Source organism: Euprymna scolopes, chromosome 9, assembly GCF_053919585.1.
Source record: "Euprymna scolopes isolate OS-2025 chromosome 9, ASM5391958v1, whole genome shotgun sequence".
Taxonomy (NCBI): Eukaryota; Metazoa; Mollusca; class Cephalopoda; order Sepiida; family Sepiolidae; genus Euprymna; species Euprymna scolopes.
The window spans coordinates 63,941,387-63,958,557 of record NC_136490.1 but is presented as its reverse complement, the minus strand read 5'-3'; the positions used below and the strand labels follow the sequence as shown (position 1 = coordinate 63,958,557).

Sequence of the window (17,171 nt, the reverse complement as noted above, 5' to 3'; positions counted from 1 at the left end):
ATATATATATATATGAATGAATGAAATATCCGCCATTATATAAATTTTATTGAAGTAGTCAACGGTAAATCTTAAAATTATTGTATATTATTGAAGGCTCAAAATTATTTTAAGGAAGATGTTCTAATACGTATGTGTATGCTTGTATGTGTGTCAGAGAGAAAGAAAAGGATAAGGAGCGAGAGAGAAGGAAAGGGAAAGAAAGGGAGAGAGAAAATTATCGTATTAATTGTATTATCGCAATTACCTTCTTTCCGGTCTACGTTTTTGGGGGTTTGGTCTTGATTTAACGGGGTCGTCGTGCCGTCCCTCGTTTCCATCATTGGTATGCGACTGATTGCTTCGGGTGTGAAACTCCGACACACAGGAAAATGGGCAGGTGCCTCGGGCACATCAGCAAAAGATTCATTCAGCATAATTGCCATTCCATCCATATTGTGTATTTCGATGTGACAATGCATGAACCACAGACCTGGGTTATCAGCCTTGATCCGAATAACAGCATACCCGCCAGAGGGTATAATGATGGTGTCCTTCAACGGGGCTTTTTTTAATTTAATACCGGGAATGTTATCTCCACCCCAGTTGCTGTTCGACCAGGTGGCATCGTTACAATAATTCTTTTTTGGATCTCCGCGACAATCAATGTCTTGATTGTCGTTTATTGTTTCTCCTGTAGTCGTATTAAATATAGGGTATCCCATTTTTACAAGCGAAAACGAGTGTCCATGCATGTGGATCGGGTGATGGTAATTTTTGCCATTTCCCATATTTAGGAAGACCATTTGAACGGTATCGTCCTTTTTCAGTTTTAGAGAATATGTACAGGCACATATCCGATCAACTCCGCAGTCTTGCTTATCGCATAATGTGTCTACTTCGTTTGGCTGGTATAATGGGTTTACAGACGGCTCCTGGTATTTGCGCCCGTTTACTGAACCAGGCGTGTTACCGGGCTCGCCCGGAAACGCGAAATTTAGAAAATATTCTTCCCATTTTCCGTTTTCGATACGTGGCACTTCATAATCATCAGCTGAGTTAATTTCAGATAAAATGACGCATTTTCGATGTTCGTCCACTGGGTAATACAAAAATGGACAATTTAAGACCCCACACGGGTCATTTTCCGAGCAGTTCTTACTTGCAGAATTCGGTTCTTCATCAGGGGAACCTTCGTAGTGCAGAATAGCTTCAAAGGTGTGGTTTTTGCCGAATTCTGTTGTTATCCCACGAATCCAGTAGTTCGCTGGTGGTTGGTTGGCTGTGATAATAAAATCGAACCTTTCACCCGGGTTTATGATAAAGATGTCAGCCGTATGTGGCTCCAATTCACAGCCGTCAGACGAGACAATCTGAAGCTTATGACCGTCCACAGATATTTCAAACGGATAAAGAGCTCCAGCTGCGATTACTCTAAAACGATACTGAGTTCCTGGTTTAACTGTGAATTTAGCAATTGGCGCTTCGTTGTGAACGCCTGGTCTCTCATAAAATCGCCCACGTCCGTTCACCAAACCAGAATGAAAATTAAAAAGACTGAATAGTGCTCCGTCCAATGAATGTGTGTTTCCGATTTTCTTTTGATTAACGTACATACCATGCACCATCTTAAGATAAGCTACATCAGATTCCCAATGATGATTGTAATCGCTGATGACCATAAGATGTTCGGGCATAGACATCGGCTTTCTGTCCCTAATAATGAATGCTCCATAAAGTCCCATCGTCCTTTGCGTTCCAATATGAGAATGATACCAGTGTGTACCAATTTGGTTTAATTTAAACTTGTACGTGAATGACTGTGCAGGTCCTATAGGACACTGGGTTACATAGGGGACACCGTCCATAAACGGCGTGCCTTTCTGCTCCAATCCGTGCCAATGAATGGTAACGCCACTAGAGTAGAGATGATTCTCAACGTTGATAATTACAGTTTGGCCAACGTAGACTTCAATCGCCGGACCAGGGATTGTTCCATTAACCGCCACAACAAGTCGTGACTCAGTGTAACCATCTAAGGTGATGACATCATCTATTGGAACCGGGTTCGCTGCACTCGTGTTAACGACTTCAACCGGGTAGAGTTCACCATCCACAGCTTTCATGAGATGTTTTCCTTTCGTCATTGTCAGGTGATACGCAACAATAAACTTGTATTCGCAAACATCTGCTTTAATGTCACATGGTTTTGCATCAGACAACGTACACAGCAAAATGATGATGGAAGTTATTCCGAATGATACGAATTGAATTCGATCGACCTAGATTTAAAAAATAACAAATAAAGCATTAGAATCATACAATAAGCAATAGCGTGTGTATTTAAACGGCATCTTTTAGTTTATCTAATCAAGTTTCATTAAATAAAACACACAACTGTTTATTGGCTGTTTTCGAATTTTAGAGATGAGGATTGATAATTTGCCTTATTTGGACTACTGTTGTTCTCTTGACTGTTATTGTCACGAAGTTTCAGCTGATGTAAGGTCTGACCTATTTCAGGTGTGTCTCGTTGGATTCGGAAATCTGTACGGAATTTCGAGTTCGACGGGATCCACATGAAGAAGGTCGGAGGTTAACATCCAAGATGAGAAGGTTATTAATTCATTTTATTTATATATTTAATTTCTTTCGCTATAGTTCTGACAAACCAGAAGAATCCTCGAACCAAAATCCGCAGCAAACAGTGTATCCTTAGATTCAGTTCCTGATATTAAACTTCATCCGTAATATAACACCCGGCGAATCTAAGGGCCGTTTTCCTAAAAGAAGTAGAAATGGATCTGCTTCCCAAGAGGACGACACCCACAAAAAAGAGACTCAACATGTAAAAGAGGGGGCATACCATCCGAACCCTACAGAAATTGAAAGGACTACCCCTATAAAGAACGCTAACGAAGAGTGTGTTACCCAATCGGGCAGCTCCCCAAATCAGGGAGCAAACTCTAATATTAAGCAGGCACACAACTAGAAAGCGGACTATCAGAGACAGCTCCCCAAAAAGACAACTCTTATACTCGGAGCTTCCCAAATGGGAGAGCTCACTAAAAATAAGGGGCGTACCAACTAGACCAAACCACAAGAAGGTAGAACCTAACAACCAACTCACCAACAGAACCATAAACAGTGTCCGTGTGGAGTGGGGAGGCAACCGAAAAAAGATGTCCCCTCCACAGTAAAAAGAACTAACAAAATACAAGCAGTGCATTGAGGGAAACGTACTGAAGCCGGTGGCGGATTCCTGGGAAGCAATTCACGACAGGGTTTTGTCCCTGGCCACGTCGGAATTAAAAAAGAGGACATAGCGAAGCTTCAAAAGAAATCGACATTTCAGCAACCTACACCCGCCAAGTGTGTCTTAAGTCAAGCGTTTTTCTTAGACTGGTGTGAAAGCCCCAGAAGTTGTCAGGGTGTGTCTTAAATCAATCGTTTCTCTTGGACTGGCTATTTTTTCCTTTCATTATATTGAGAATCAGGTGGGCTTCACCCTTCATTTCGCAATTCTCAGAAAACCAACCTCATGTAGTTCTTGAAATTTTCTTATCTTTTCTTCTTCTTTCTTACATCTATAATCTCTGACGGCTACTCTTCACCCACCATTGTGTCTCCACCTTTCACCTTCACTCACACGGTACGGTCTATCCTTCCTTTGCATAACCAAGGTTTTTTTCCGATTGCCATTTCATATGAGAAAAAAATAAATAATTTGATTTTCTTTTGGGGGGTGATCGAATTCCCGGGACAATAATTAATAGACACTTGACTTTGTATCCACCATCTTGTTTTTCTTTATCCAAAGAAATTTGCTTAACTGCTTTTCTTCACAGGGGTAGTCTATTCAGATGTTCTTTTTAATGAACGTTTATGTGAACAGAAATTATCATGAAATAAAATAGAATTCTTCTTTATCAATATCCACAAATAAATGTGTGCGTGTATTAAATTGATACCATAAAACCTTTCCTAATGCTTTTGCTTTCCATCATCATCATCATCATCATCATCATCATCATCATCATCATCATCATCATCATCATCATCATCATCATCATCATCATCACTAGTCATCATCACATCAGACAATTTCAACAGCGCTGATGCATAAAGATTGGGACGTGATGGTGCTGGTGGAAGGCCGTCGTTAACTATGTTGGTTTTACCAGAAGAAAGACTATATAGACAGTTTCTCCGTCAACCAGCACCACAGGCTGATACAACTCAAGTACGAAAGTCAGTTGCAGCTACTCCTTTAACTTCAGCTCTGACACCAGCCCAAGGTCGACAAAACCTTGGGGAGAGGCCAAAGAGAAGTGGAAAATGGTGGTGAGCTGAGGATGAAAGGACACAATCCCTTTTATCATGGTTTCATCGTCTACTCAACAGCAGCAGAAACAACAACAGCAGCAGCAGCACCAACAGTAGAAACAATGACAACAGCAGCAACAGTAAAAGTCCTCATGCATAACAAGCAGAAATAAAAAACACATAACTCTTCCGATGTGGGAGAAGGAGGAACACATAGACTCACTTCCCCCTCCTGGTTCCTCAAACAAACAAACAAACAAAAAAGGATTAAGAGTATGGGAAGGAGGACAAGGTTGGCCCATTGAGAATACACCATACACGACACCACCAAAACCCAAACGCACACAGCCAACTATAACCCCCGAAACAACTGCACACGAAGAGCCTAACCCCACTCTGTAAACAGCAGCCCTCATACTAATACCTGAAACAAAACATTTCCCCACACCAAATTCACCAAAATAGATAACTGTACACACACGCGCGCGCCTATACTACTCTACTCATTTTTTTATCACATTTTCACCCCAAACAAGGCACATTGCCACTTTGGTGTAGGGGGCTACTATCAGGGGCAGCAACTGCAGGGGCACTATGTTGGGATTTGGGCAGCAAGATGTCGGTTCACGTTATACTTGAACTGCATGTTACTGCATGTCAGTACAGTTAGGGAAGCAGGGACCTGGAATGGAATTCCAGAGTCTAGCGGTTCTGGGGAAGAAACTACTGGAGTAGAAAGATCTTTTACATCTAGGGATCTCTACTGTGTGGGGGTGGGATTTAGCTGCCTGTCGGGTTTGTCGAGGGTGTCTACGTCGTGGAGGCACAAATGTCTGCAGTTCGTCAGAGCATTTACCATTAAAATGCTTGTAGAACAGGCAGAGGGATGCAACGTTTCGTCGATGGGACAGAGGCTGAAGCTTAGATGCCAGTTCAGGGCCTATTAGATTGGCGACTCTCTTTTGAACCGTGTTTAGGAGCGAGAGACTAGCAGCAGATGCACCAGCCCAAATGTGACAACAATACTCCATACATGAGCGAATGGTGGCCTTATAGAGACACAGGATACTTTCAGGTGTCAGTAGTTTTCTAGCACGGTAGAGAGAGCCTACCTTTTTCGCCGCGGCCCTGGCAATGTTTTCAATATAATTGTTCCAACTCATGTTTCCTGTGAACGTTAGGCCAAGCAGTTTGAAAGATATACTCTCAGACAGGGAGTCACTGGCCATTGCTATTGGTGGCAGAGAAGGTGTCTTGTAATTATTGAAGGAAACCAGTTTTGTCTTGGCAGCATTGAATGTGACCATCCATTTATGTCCCCATTCCACTACAGATTGGAGGTCATCCTCTAGTGTTTTTGCCATTTCTTTAGTTATGTGTTCATTTGTTTTCCTGTCATGCCTGTTATAGAGTGTGGTGTCATCAGCATATATACCTATCTCAGAGGCAGTTTTGTCGGGGAGGTCATTAATAAATATTAGGAACAATAGAGGCCCAAGGATAGACCCCTGAGGCACTCCCGCATTTATATCATATTGTTTAGATGTACGACCGTCGAGGACAACCTAGATTTTTCTCTTATCTAAGAAGGATTTAATTATGCTAAGTATTCTACCTGTGATACCGTATGATTTAATTTTCCTGAGGAGACCATGCCATACCTTGTCAAAAGCCTTAGATATATCTAGACCTACTGCTCTGCCCTCCCCCGCTTTGTCCAGTGAATGGTATATACGTTCAGAGACTACAGTGAGGATGTCAGCTGTGGAACGGGCTTGTCTAAATCCATATTGTTTGTCAGTGAGAAGTTTAGCATCTGTAAGGTGCCGGACTAGAGCATGGTTGATTATAGTCTCAAATATTTTGGCGAAAATTGGGAGGAGGCTAATGGGGCGATAATTTGATGGGTCAGTTCTTTCGCCAGAATTCTTGAATACTGTTACCACAGAAGCAGTTTTCCTCTGAATCTGCTACAAGAGAAAGGGATGAACTAGGGAAGAAGATGAGAAATCAGCTTCTTCTCGCGAAAAGAAAATACATTTGTAAAGTTAGCCACCTGTCTTTTTTTGGCACATACTTTTCTCTTCAATAGCAGAGGAATTTGAAACCTCTGAACTCCGTCAGAAACATTGAAGACTCCATTAACTTTTCGGATGCCCCTTTCGCCACAACTTTCATAAGACTTTCGGACGATTCCAAGAACTCTGTCTGGCAAACACTGGATGCTGTGGAGAGAGCCATACTGGGAGCAAAACTCGTCAAGGACAAAGACTCTTCTCTAGATGAACTATTACCATAATGCAAGGGAAGGTCCCAATTTTCTTGCGTTAGAGGCCTTAAAACTAACCTTTTTCATGAATGTCGAAAGCATTGCGCACAGCAGCCAAGATATCAGAGGGTTGGCCATACTGAGCATGACGCATAGCGTCGGCATCTTTTTACCTTCAGCGCTGGCTAGGGATTTCAATGTCTTTTCAGCATGTAGAAATTCCCGGGAGAAAGGCATCTCCTTGCTTGCGAAACACACCGTGTCTGCTACAGTCGACGTTGTCCGTAGGGATAAGGGAGGGGATCATTTGTCTGTGGCCGATACTACCGTCAAAGATTCCACGTTTTGAATCATTGCGGTTTATGCGCCTAGCCGTGACCTACGTAAATATTGCTCAGGCCCTTACACTGAAAAATGTCTGAAGACCTAGCACGCAAAATCTGTCGAACAGTTAGAATGTCGATAATAAAACATTTTTATGTTCTTTTTACAGTTTTAGTTGCTACTAACATGATGATTACATTGATAGCTGGCTTTCTATTTTTTTCTTTTTTGTAAAAGTCGATCTTTCCTCCAATTTTATAAATCATTTGTATAAATATAATAAAAATACATCCTGATTTAAATGGAACACGTTCATCAAATCTGTTGCCAAGGCCGCTGGAAAAATGGTGGGATCTTTCTATTGATCCAGTAGATATCTCACTGCTGATGCAATTCTCTATCTATATAAGAGCCAGGTACGTCCAAGGATGGAATACTGTTGCCACATCTGGGCAGGAGCTGCTAGAAAGGACTTGTCCTTCCTTGATAGAGTTCAAAATAGACTTCTGTAACCTCTGTCTCACAGAAGAAATGTTGCGAGTTTGTCTCTGATGTATCGTTATTTTCATGGAAAGTGTTCGACTGAGCTCCAGTCTATGGTCCACCTTCGCCAAACTTTCACAAGAAACACTCGTCTAGCTGAAAACACTATCAATAATTCTCGCCACTCTTTATCTGTGCCTAAACCTAAACGTAGATTCCATGAATAAAGTTTCTTTCTTAGAACTGCGCGCCTGTGGAATTGTCTTCCGTTTTCCTGCTTTCCGGTTGACTACAATATGGTTGTGTTCAAGTCTAACGTAAACAAGTTCTTGATGTGCCGTTCCATATAAGTTAACAAATTTACTGAATTTCCATTACTAATGATTACTATATTGTCCAATTTCTACTGTACATTCTTTAACCCTTATTCTCGAGTGGCCTCTTGGCCTTGACAATGTGGTGATTCCAGTGTAAAAAAATAAATTCATCTTTTAATTATTTCTCTGAATTTTAAAACCACGACTTTTGTTTAAAAAAACTAATAAAACGTTATTTTTCACATAAAAATACCGGTTTCATTTTAACAACCGGCCATAATATTCTGCAAATGCATAAGCATTAGCATATAGATGTGTAATAGTGGCAAAATACATACTCACGTCTAAATATTGCTAAAGGTGCACTTCACCACCGCCACCCTTTTTTTTTTTACAAGGAAATCGCCACTTATTAAGGCACAAAGTGTTACGTCGTGTGTGTGTATATATATATATATATATATATATATATATATATATATATATATATATATACTAGCGTGTGTTGAGCAAAAAAAAAAAGTGGTCATAAGAACGCAGGCGCGAAGGAGGAAAAGGACGGGAAAAAACGTGACGTCTTTGCTGTTATGACCACCGCCAAACCGGAAGTGACGATGGTTTTAATTAAGGCAAGACAATCGAAAAGAAGGGATGGCTTTCGAAAATATCGGCGAAAAAAGCGACCCCACCCTGCAGAAAAGTGCTCAGTTGAGGGTGAAGAAATTAATGTTTTTTGCAATTTTTGGGTATTTGTCGTCTGAAAAGTCGAACTTCAAAACGATACTAATCTTGTGAAAATCCGTCGCCTTAGTCGAAAGTTTTAGGCAGACATGCAAACATACATACATATATTTATATATTGGTAACTAAAAATTTTCGACCCAAACCGATTAAAAAGTTTGCCCTATCTCTGAATACCCTTTATGTCAAATTTCAAATGTTTAGACGAGAAATTGTCTGAGTAATTTGGTAGAGACCGCAGATGTCAAAATTTTTAAAGCTTTGACTCCTATTATGACCCCTTAACATTTATTGTTTTGGGCTCAAATCAAGTTATTAAGTTAGATCCATGTCCAAGGAAACTATATCTAAAATTTCAAGTGTTTAGACCCAAAATTGGCGGAGGAGTTTGGTAGATTTCTCAAAGGTCAAATCGTTAACAGCCAAATTTCTGACCGAAAACCGATAACAAAGATTTTCCCAAGTCTCAATACTCTGTATATTAAATTTCGAGTCTGTAGACTGAAAATTGACAGAGTTATTGCGTAGGGAAATGTACCCAATTTGAATTGTTCAATATCTAACCTATTTGTTAATTATTATTTCTAAACTCGTATTGTCCATTCTTTTAACTGACATACTAAATATCCAGTTATTTCTAAAATAATGCACAATAGACTACATTACTAGGATTAAATATCTTATCTTTTAACCTTTTCCAAATATCATTTTCAAACTTATCTAGTTTCCCGTCTTTCTCACTGGGGTTTGTCCCTTTTCATAACAGAAAGCCACTCGAGGATAAGGGTTAAAGATTGAAGGATGGTCACTAGTAAAACAGCATAGTAATTGTTAGTGGTGAAAATTGGGTATGATTTAATTATTTAACAAGAACTTGTTTACATTGGACTCAAAGACAACCATGTTGAAATCACCCGAAAAGCAGGCCAGCAAAACAAAGTTCCACATGTGAACAGCTCTAGGAAATAAGCTTTGTTCATGGAATTTGCGTTTAGATTTAGGAACTGTTAGAGAGTGGGGATTGTTGAGAGTGGTAGCAGATAGTCGAGTGTTGTTTATGAAAGTTTGGCAAGGGAAATATAGACTGAATCTCAGGTGAGCGCGTGTAATGAAAATAACGATAGACCAAGTCTCTTTTGTGGGGAAATAGGCCACAGAAAAGAGAAAAGGTCATGACCTACTAGGTTTTGAAGTCGTTTTGGAACTTTGTCAAGGTAGAATAGGATGCTCCGAGCAGCTCCTGCCCAGATGTGGCAACAGTATTTCATTCTAGGACCTACTTAGCTCTTTTACAGGTAGATGTTGTCATATTGGAGCGGCAGAATGACCCAACAATTTTTCTCGCAACCTTGGCAACGGATTTGATGTAAGTGTTCCATTTTAGATCAGGAGTGAAGGTAATTCTTAGAAGCTTGTCTAAACATATTGCTTCCCCAACTCCCAACGTTGCCGTTGAAGATTTCATGAGTCATTGTGGTTTGTGCACCTGCCGTGACCCACGTAAATATAGATTCAGGCCCGTGCACTTAAAAATGACGTCATGTCTTAAGTCCTGGCAAGTAAAATCTGTCGAACATGTTTCCAAAACTGTGGCAACATGCAGACATCCAATGAAGTTGTTTAGCAAGTATAATTGTGTTATTGGAACTATTTAAGTAAACTCTGAATAAATCCTTATGAACTATTTTACTAATATATATATATATATATATATATATATATATATATATATATATATATATATATATATATATATATATACTTGGATCGCATGCCTTTTGAATTTCTTCCTCACTCTATGTTTCCAGAACATACAATGTAATGTGATCAAACATGCTACTGATCAACTTCCTATTTGCGTGGTGGACATTTCCATAGTCGAATGAAACAAAAAACTTCCAGTGCATCCATAGTTTTCCCCCTATTCTAGTCCTCTCTGCAAGTTCTGGCGTTTTATCAGTGATCCAATCTCGATGGCAACAACGTGTGGCTTCCATTCATTACAAATAAGAATCATGGTAAATAGACCACCTTCTTGAAGTGCTTTTGGTCATGTTTTTTAGCAATTTAAAATTGTATTTTTTATTTATCTACTGTGGGAGACTGCGTTAATTTTTTGTCTCATGAGCTTTTAGATTTCGTATCAATTCTTTTGTTCTTAGGTTCAGTCAACAATGAAGGAACCTAAGAACTCTTTAGCTTCAGGTAAATATCAGTATTCAACCTTTTTTTACGTCACCAGTAATACAATCGAAAATGAATTGGTGAATTTTTAACCTAATAGGTACAACACTGTCTACCAAACTCCAGTGTCTGTCACATCACCACGGATTTGCATCCCTGTGCTTGTCTTACAAGTGCTTCCACGAAATGTGCATCGATAAACTTACTTACCCCCTCAACGTAAATACCCCAAGCCCATCCAACGCAAAATACCATCCTTTTACTGAATGAATGTCTAGATGTTTAAAGATTTTATACTTTAATAGCATATATTCTTGGATCGTTTCTCTTTAGAATTTCTTCCTTGTTCCATGTTTCCATAACTGTGCCAACATGCAGACATCAATATTATATGGCCAAACATCTTACTGTTCAACTCCCCATTGAGGTTCCGCCCTCTATAAATCTGTGGTCTATCACAATATCATCTTACAGTTTCAGTGGCAAGATGCCTTGTTTGAGAGGAACAGAAGCTATACAAATTACGAAATTCATTTCTAATGTAGTTTTTCAAAAGACTTATAGCACTGCGCTTGTAAGAATCATTGTTTTGGGTTCTAAAACTGCGCCATACTTAATGGGTGGTTCGTCCATCTTTGACAAATGCGCAAATAACAGTTTATAAGTTTTCATTTAACAAAAAAAAAAAAAAAAAAAAAAACTGAAAATAATAAAGCGTGGAATTATTTACAGAAAAAAAAAGTTGCACTCACCATTGTTGAAATTTTCTTAAAAACATAAAAAGTAAAGATTTTTCTCCTAAAATAAAATACAAAGACACATGAGACAATTAGTAAACAAAGAATCCATCATAAGCAAGCCTCCAAATTTCGAAAAATAGACATATATATAGTAAGTTATAAAATATACATGGCAATTAAGCTATACAGAATATTCCGCGTTTCATCCACGCTAGGATTCATATATATATATATATATATATATATATGATTTTCAGAATGTGAGAGAATGTATATAATAAATTCCACAGCCAAACAACGTCGCAGCTCACAAGAGCAATGACAGTCAAAGAACCGGAAGTCAAAGACTCGAGTTTCGCCCTCATTTGGGCTCATCAGTTAGACACATCCGAACTCAGGATTCGAAACCCGAGCCTCTTGCATGCAAGGCAAGCACTCTGCCAACTGAGCAAACGCCCTGCACACAAGAATTCTATTAACCAACACAGATCAAGCAAACCGCGCCGAAATCCGACTGTGAAATGAACCTACCTCGTATCGACAAGGGACGCGGTCATCCAACCAGCTAATAACCTCAAGCCGACGTCTCACAAGTAGGAGTTTCAACTCGAAAGGACGATGCCATCCAGCAATACTAACCAAGCGAGCAACTTATGATAGGATTTTCAGAATGTGAGAGAATGTATATAATAAATTCCACAGCCAAACAACGTCGCAGCTCACAAGAGCCATGACAGTCAAAGAACCGGAAGTCCAAGACTCGAGTTTCGCCCTCATTTGGGCTCATCAGTTAGACACATCCGAACTCAGGATTCGAAACCCGAGCCTCTTGCATGCAAGGCAAGCACTCTGCCAACTGAGCAAACGCCCTGCACACAAGAATTCTATTAACCAACACAGATTAAGCAAACCGCGCCGAAATCCGACTGTGAAATGAACCTACCTCGTATCGATTGAGGTTATTAGCTGGTTGGATGACCGCGTCCCTTGTCGATACGAGGTAGGTTCATTTCACAGTCGGATTTCGGCGCGGTTTGCTTGATCTGTGTTGGTTAATAGAATTCTTGTGTGCAGGGCGTTTGCTCAGTTGGCAGAGTGCTTGCCTTGCATGCAAGAGGCTCGGGTTTCGAATCCTGAGTTCGGATGTGTCTAACTGATGAGCCCAAATGAGGGCGAAACTCGAGTCTTGGACTTCCGGTTCTTTGACTGTCATGGCTCTTGTGAGCTGCGACGTTGTTTGGCTGTGGAATTTATTATATACATTCTCTCACATTCTGAAAATCCTATCATAAGTTGCTCGCTTGGTTAGTATTGTTGGATGGCATCGTCCTTTCGAGTTGAAACTCCTACTTGTGAGACGTCGGCTTGAGGTTATTAGCTGGTTGGATGACCGCGTCCCTTGTCGATACGAGGTAGGTTCATTTCACAGTCGGATTTCGGCGCGGTTTGCTTGATCTGTGTTGGTTAATAGAATTCTTGTGTGCAGGGCGTTTGCTCAGTTGGCAGAATGCTTGCCTTGCATGCAAGAGGCTCGGGTTTCGAATCCTGAGTTCGGATGTGTCTAACTGATGAGCCCAAATGAGGGCGAAACTCGAGTCTTGGACTTCCGGTTCTTTGACTGTCATGGCTCTTGTGAGCTGCGACGTTGTTTGGCTGTGGAATTTATTATATATATATATATATATATATATATATATACACTATAAAAGTGAGAATGTGTGCGAAGACACTTCTAAACTAACATACTCAGTGATGTTTTATCTACCGATTTGAATTTGGTATACAGATTATTCAGACGAGAAAACCTTTTTAATCTGTTTTTATCCGCAAATAACGGCTGCTAAGATTTTGAAAAATTTGTACGTGGGAATCGTCAGGAGGGGGAGCGGCTTTGCGTAGCTATAAAATACGCTTCATTATGATATTTCAATTTGTCCAGATTTCGTACATAGAGTCGTGATTTTAAAAGTAAAAAAAAAAAAAAAAAAATGGATCTGTGTGCCATTAGCTAGAATCGAAACCGAAAGCAAAACTGTAGCGTTAAAAGCTCGTGACGTTACAAATGTACCAACGTGACATGCGTATGAAATGACTAAAAACTAAAAATAAACTAAGATGAATGTACAAAATGTGTAACGATTTTTTCAGTTTTGACCCATTTTGACCCCTTAAAAACGGCCATAAAAAGAATGGTCCATAAAAATCCAATCATTTGAGACCCCTAGCGCCGCTCTGCGACTTTTAGTTTCGGAAGATATAGAGTTGGAAAATATAGGAGAGAAACAGACAGACATATAGCTTTTCATATATTAAATAAGAATTCTGCATTAATTAAAATCTGATATTTATCAGTAATTTAGGACCGGACAAGGTCGGGCTGCGTGCTAGTATATATATATAAAAGTGAAAATGTGTGTGTGAAAGAGGGCACTTCTCAACCTATATACTCAACGAATTTTTTATCTACAGACTTGAAATTTGGTATATAGGATATTCAGACATGTGGAAAACGTTTTAATCAGTTTTCATCCGAAAAAAAAAAAACAAACCCGTCTACTAGTAGTCAAAATTAGCAAATTGGATCGTGAATTAATTTTTATCTGTTTGTTTATGGTAAATTAATTTTTATCTGTTTGTCAAATGTTTCACGACTGTGCATGCGCGGTCGAGAAACATAACAGCTTCTTTATGTATCGAATAAGATTTGTTGAAAACACTTTGTAAATGTCGTAACGCAGTGTTTTTAGGTTTGGGTTTCGATCTCAGCTCGGGTATTTTTTTTTCTTTTCAACTTACAAGTGAACTGTTTAGAAAAAAAACCCATAATATTCACATGTGCATTCCTCAGTTTCTGTATTAATTATAATATAATATTTATGCGTACTTTACGACCGAGTAACGCCAGGTGGTCTGTTAGTATATATATATATTAGTAGGTCGACCCGAGTGACCTTTGATAGACTTGATAGCTAGACAAATTGTCATGTGCATTTCACGGATAAGAGATCAATAACACGGGCAGATGTCATTATATAGGTAATCATTATCTTAGATTTATTTGTTGATCCTATGAAATTATCTGAATGAGTTAAATTAAATCCGCCTATCAGAAGGTTTTTTCAAGAAAAATTGCGAACCTTGATTAAATAAGACGCTTCTTTTGCTACGACGGGACTTTGCTTTCATGTATAACAACGACTCTTCCAATTTTTCTCATATAATGCAAATCAGTCTACGTCAGTTCGGACATCCAACGCAAAAAAAAACAACAAATAAACAAAAAAAAAAAACAATAAACGCCAAATCCCATCGAAAGCTTTATGGTAATCTGCACCTATGAATATGAAATATCACAGCGTATTATTAAGTAGATGTGTACGTACATGCCCATATACTTGGTATGTCAATTGATAGATATTTTGAAAGAACATTATGGGATTTATAGGATAAAGTTACTGTCTACTCTCAAAATACTGTAATGGCAATTCGCTAAATTCCGTGAGATCGTTTACGGCAAAAAAATAAAAATAAAAAAATAAAAAATAAATAAATAAAAAATAAATAAATAAAAATAAGGACATTGTTAAATGTTTGCAGTTAAATAATGCTGTATTTATGTTTCCTGATCAAAACCCCCCTTTATTGTCATGATTGTCATGCAACAATGGTAGTTTATGTGCCACTAATAAAAAAATGGACTAATTTCATGAGTACGAGACTTTTTGATATATGATATAACATTATGGCGATCATATGGCTAAATAATGAGTTTGTTCAGTAAATATAATTGTGTTATTATAATTATTTGTTAAGTAAACTCCGAATTGATCCTTATTTTGTATTTTTCTTTTCGCTTTTACACCAAAAAACGTAAGCATTTAACATTTTTCATTGAAAAGCTATGATTCCCACGCATTCCTTTAAGGGAGATAATTTTATCATTAAAATAAATATTCTTTTTATGTGTGTTTCGCCTTCGTTAATGTTCGTCAGTATCACTATATATACTAAATGAATTTCCGTTGTACGGATAGAGCCATCATATGATGACCTATGTATTCGGTTATGACAATTGTATAAAAATCATTCATGAGTCGCATTTTCCGCTTGGTGCAGATTGCGAACCCACGTGACTTATTTTTCGCCATTCCTTCAAGTTGATTCATGGATGCCCAACTGTCAAGAGGTGAAAACATTTTCTCTCTATCTTCTCCTTTTTCTAATAGGATCTCAAACTGTTCTTGGCCTTCCGGTCAAGATTCACACATGCACACACACACACACACAAAATTAATATATTTAAAAAAAAAATGCATACACAAACACACAGACAACTGTTTATAATTTGTAAATATGGTTTTGATTCTTAAACGCTGGGGATTTATTAGTTAGTTTAAGATCCATAGAGTGAATGGGGTATTTTGGTAAATGTTGCCAGTCAAGAGTAAGACTCCAAAGTCTACATTTATTACTTTTTAATCACTTTAGTCACAAAGACCCTGAACCCTTCCCCTCCCCAATTTCTTGTAGGGCCTTGTGCCTAATTTTGTTGTTTGAAAATCTTTTTTTTTTACTTAATTGTATTTACAAAATTTTAAAAGCAATAAAATATATAAACAAGATCAAAGTGTAGTATCTGTTCTTCAGATGCTGTACTTCAATTTCTTGTTTTCTCTCAATGGAGGCGAAATCCTTCACGCCCAGGCAATGTTTATTTCTGTTCCTTTTCTCCACGTTAAAAAAAAACGACCTTCGTGTCTAATTCTATCCCGTGGGGAGGCATTATACATAGGAACTTTGACAGGACAGTGGTTAATCGTTTGACATGGCCAAAAGGTTTAAGGGTTTTACTTTTGATTTTATTAGATAGAAGGGGGGTAGGAAGCTTGACGGAGGGTGGATATTTTGGGTTTTTTCATCAGGCGTTGTCCTGTAATCAAACGCATTACGAGATTTTGAAACCTCAATGCGATTGGTTAGTCGTTTAGTCCATATGACACAATCAAGGACATATAATACTAATGGGAGGAGATAAATTAAATAAACTTCTACTTTAATAGTTATCGACATCCTTTTTGGATTTTAGAATCGTGCTGTGATTTTAGAAAGCCGCCCAAACCAACAAAGAATCCGGTTGTATAAAAAATACAGTTTAATGTCTTATCCAACCTTATTTTCACTCTTTCTATTTACACAGATTTAATATTCGTTCATTTTTTCTGGCTGTATTTTGTTGTTTTATTTCTATGCTTGTTAAAAGGCGATAAATGTTAATTTTCCAAAACCTTTGTTATCAAACATAATGTTAAAGTGGGTTTATGTAATGAAAAGACACTATCGGAAGTTTTCCAAACTCATTCAAAATTGATACTCATTAAAGAAAAACTCTCTCCATATAAAAATGACATTGTCTATATGTCTGTCTGTCTGTCTGTCTGTCTGTCTGTCTGTCTGAGAAACGGTGTCTACCAAACTCTTATGTCACTTTGGTCTACAGACTTGAAACTTAACAGATTGAGCATTTGAACCTGTTGAACAAATTCGATTTGATCTTTAGCCGCAAAAACGGGTGAAAACTGAAAAAAAAATTGGAACTTGGCAAGCGTAAGTCGGCTTAAAGTGCTTCTCTAGGCATCCGAAAATAAACGTTTATATCTTTTATAACATTATTTTTTTATACGTAAGGTTATAGTACTGATGGAAACGAATAAGACTGGCAAGCTATATGTTTTGGCTTCGATTCTATCTGATGGTACTCAAGTCAGTTTTTTAACTTTTGAAATCACTACTATATATTGGGTACAATAA

The 17,171-nt window shown here is 38.4% G+C and overlaps 1 protein-coding gene across 2 annotated transcripts in view; it reads right to left on the bottom strand.

Annotated features, from left to right (window-relative positions):
* The window catches only part of LOC145284562 (multicopper oxidase 3-like), a 149,252-nt gene that overhangs the window by 12,664 nt on the left and 119,417 nt on the right, over window positions 1-17,171 (bottom strand). For both annotated transcript variants that reach the window (XM_080133475.1, XM_080133476.1), the window contains exons 2-3: window positions 11,376-11,421; window positions 248-2,261 (exon numbers count right to left, since the gene is read on the bottom strand). In XM_080133475.1, coding sequence (XP_079989601.1) covers window positions 248-2,261; window positions 11,376-11,421 — 2,060 coding nt within the window. The remainder of the gene's footprint in view (window positions 1-247; window positions 2,262-11,375; window positions 11,422-17,171) is intronic.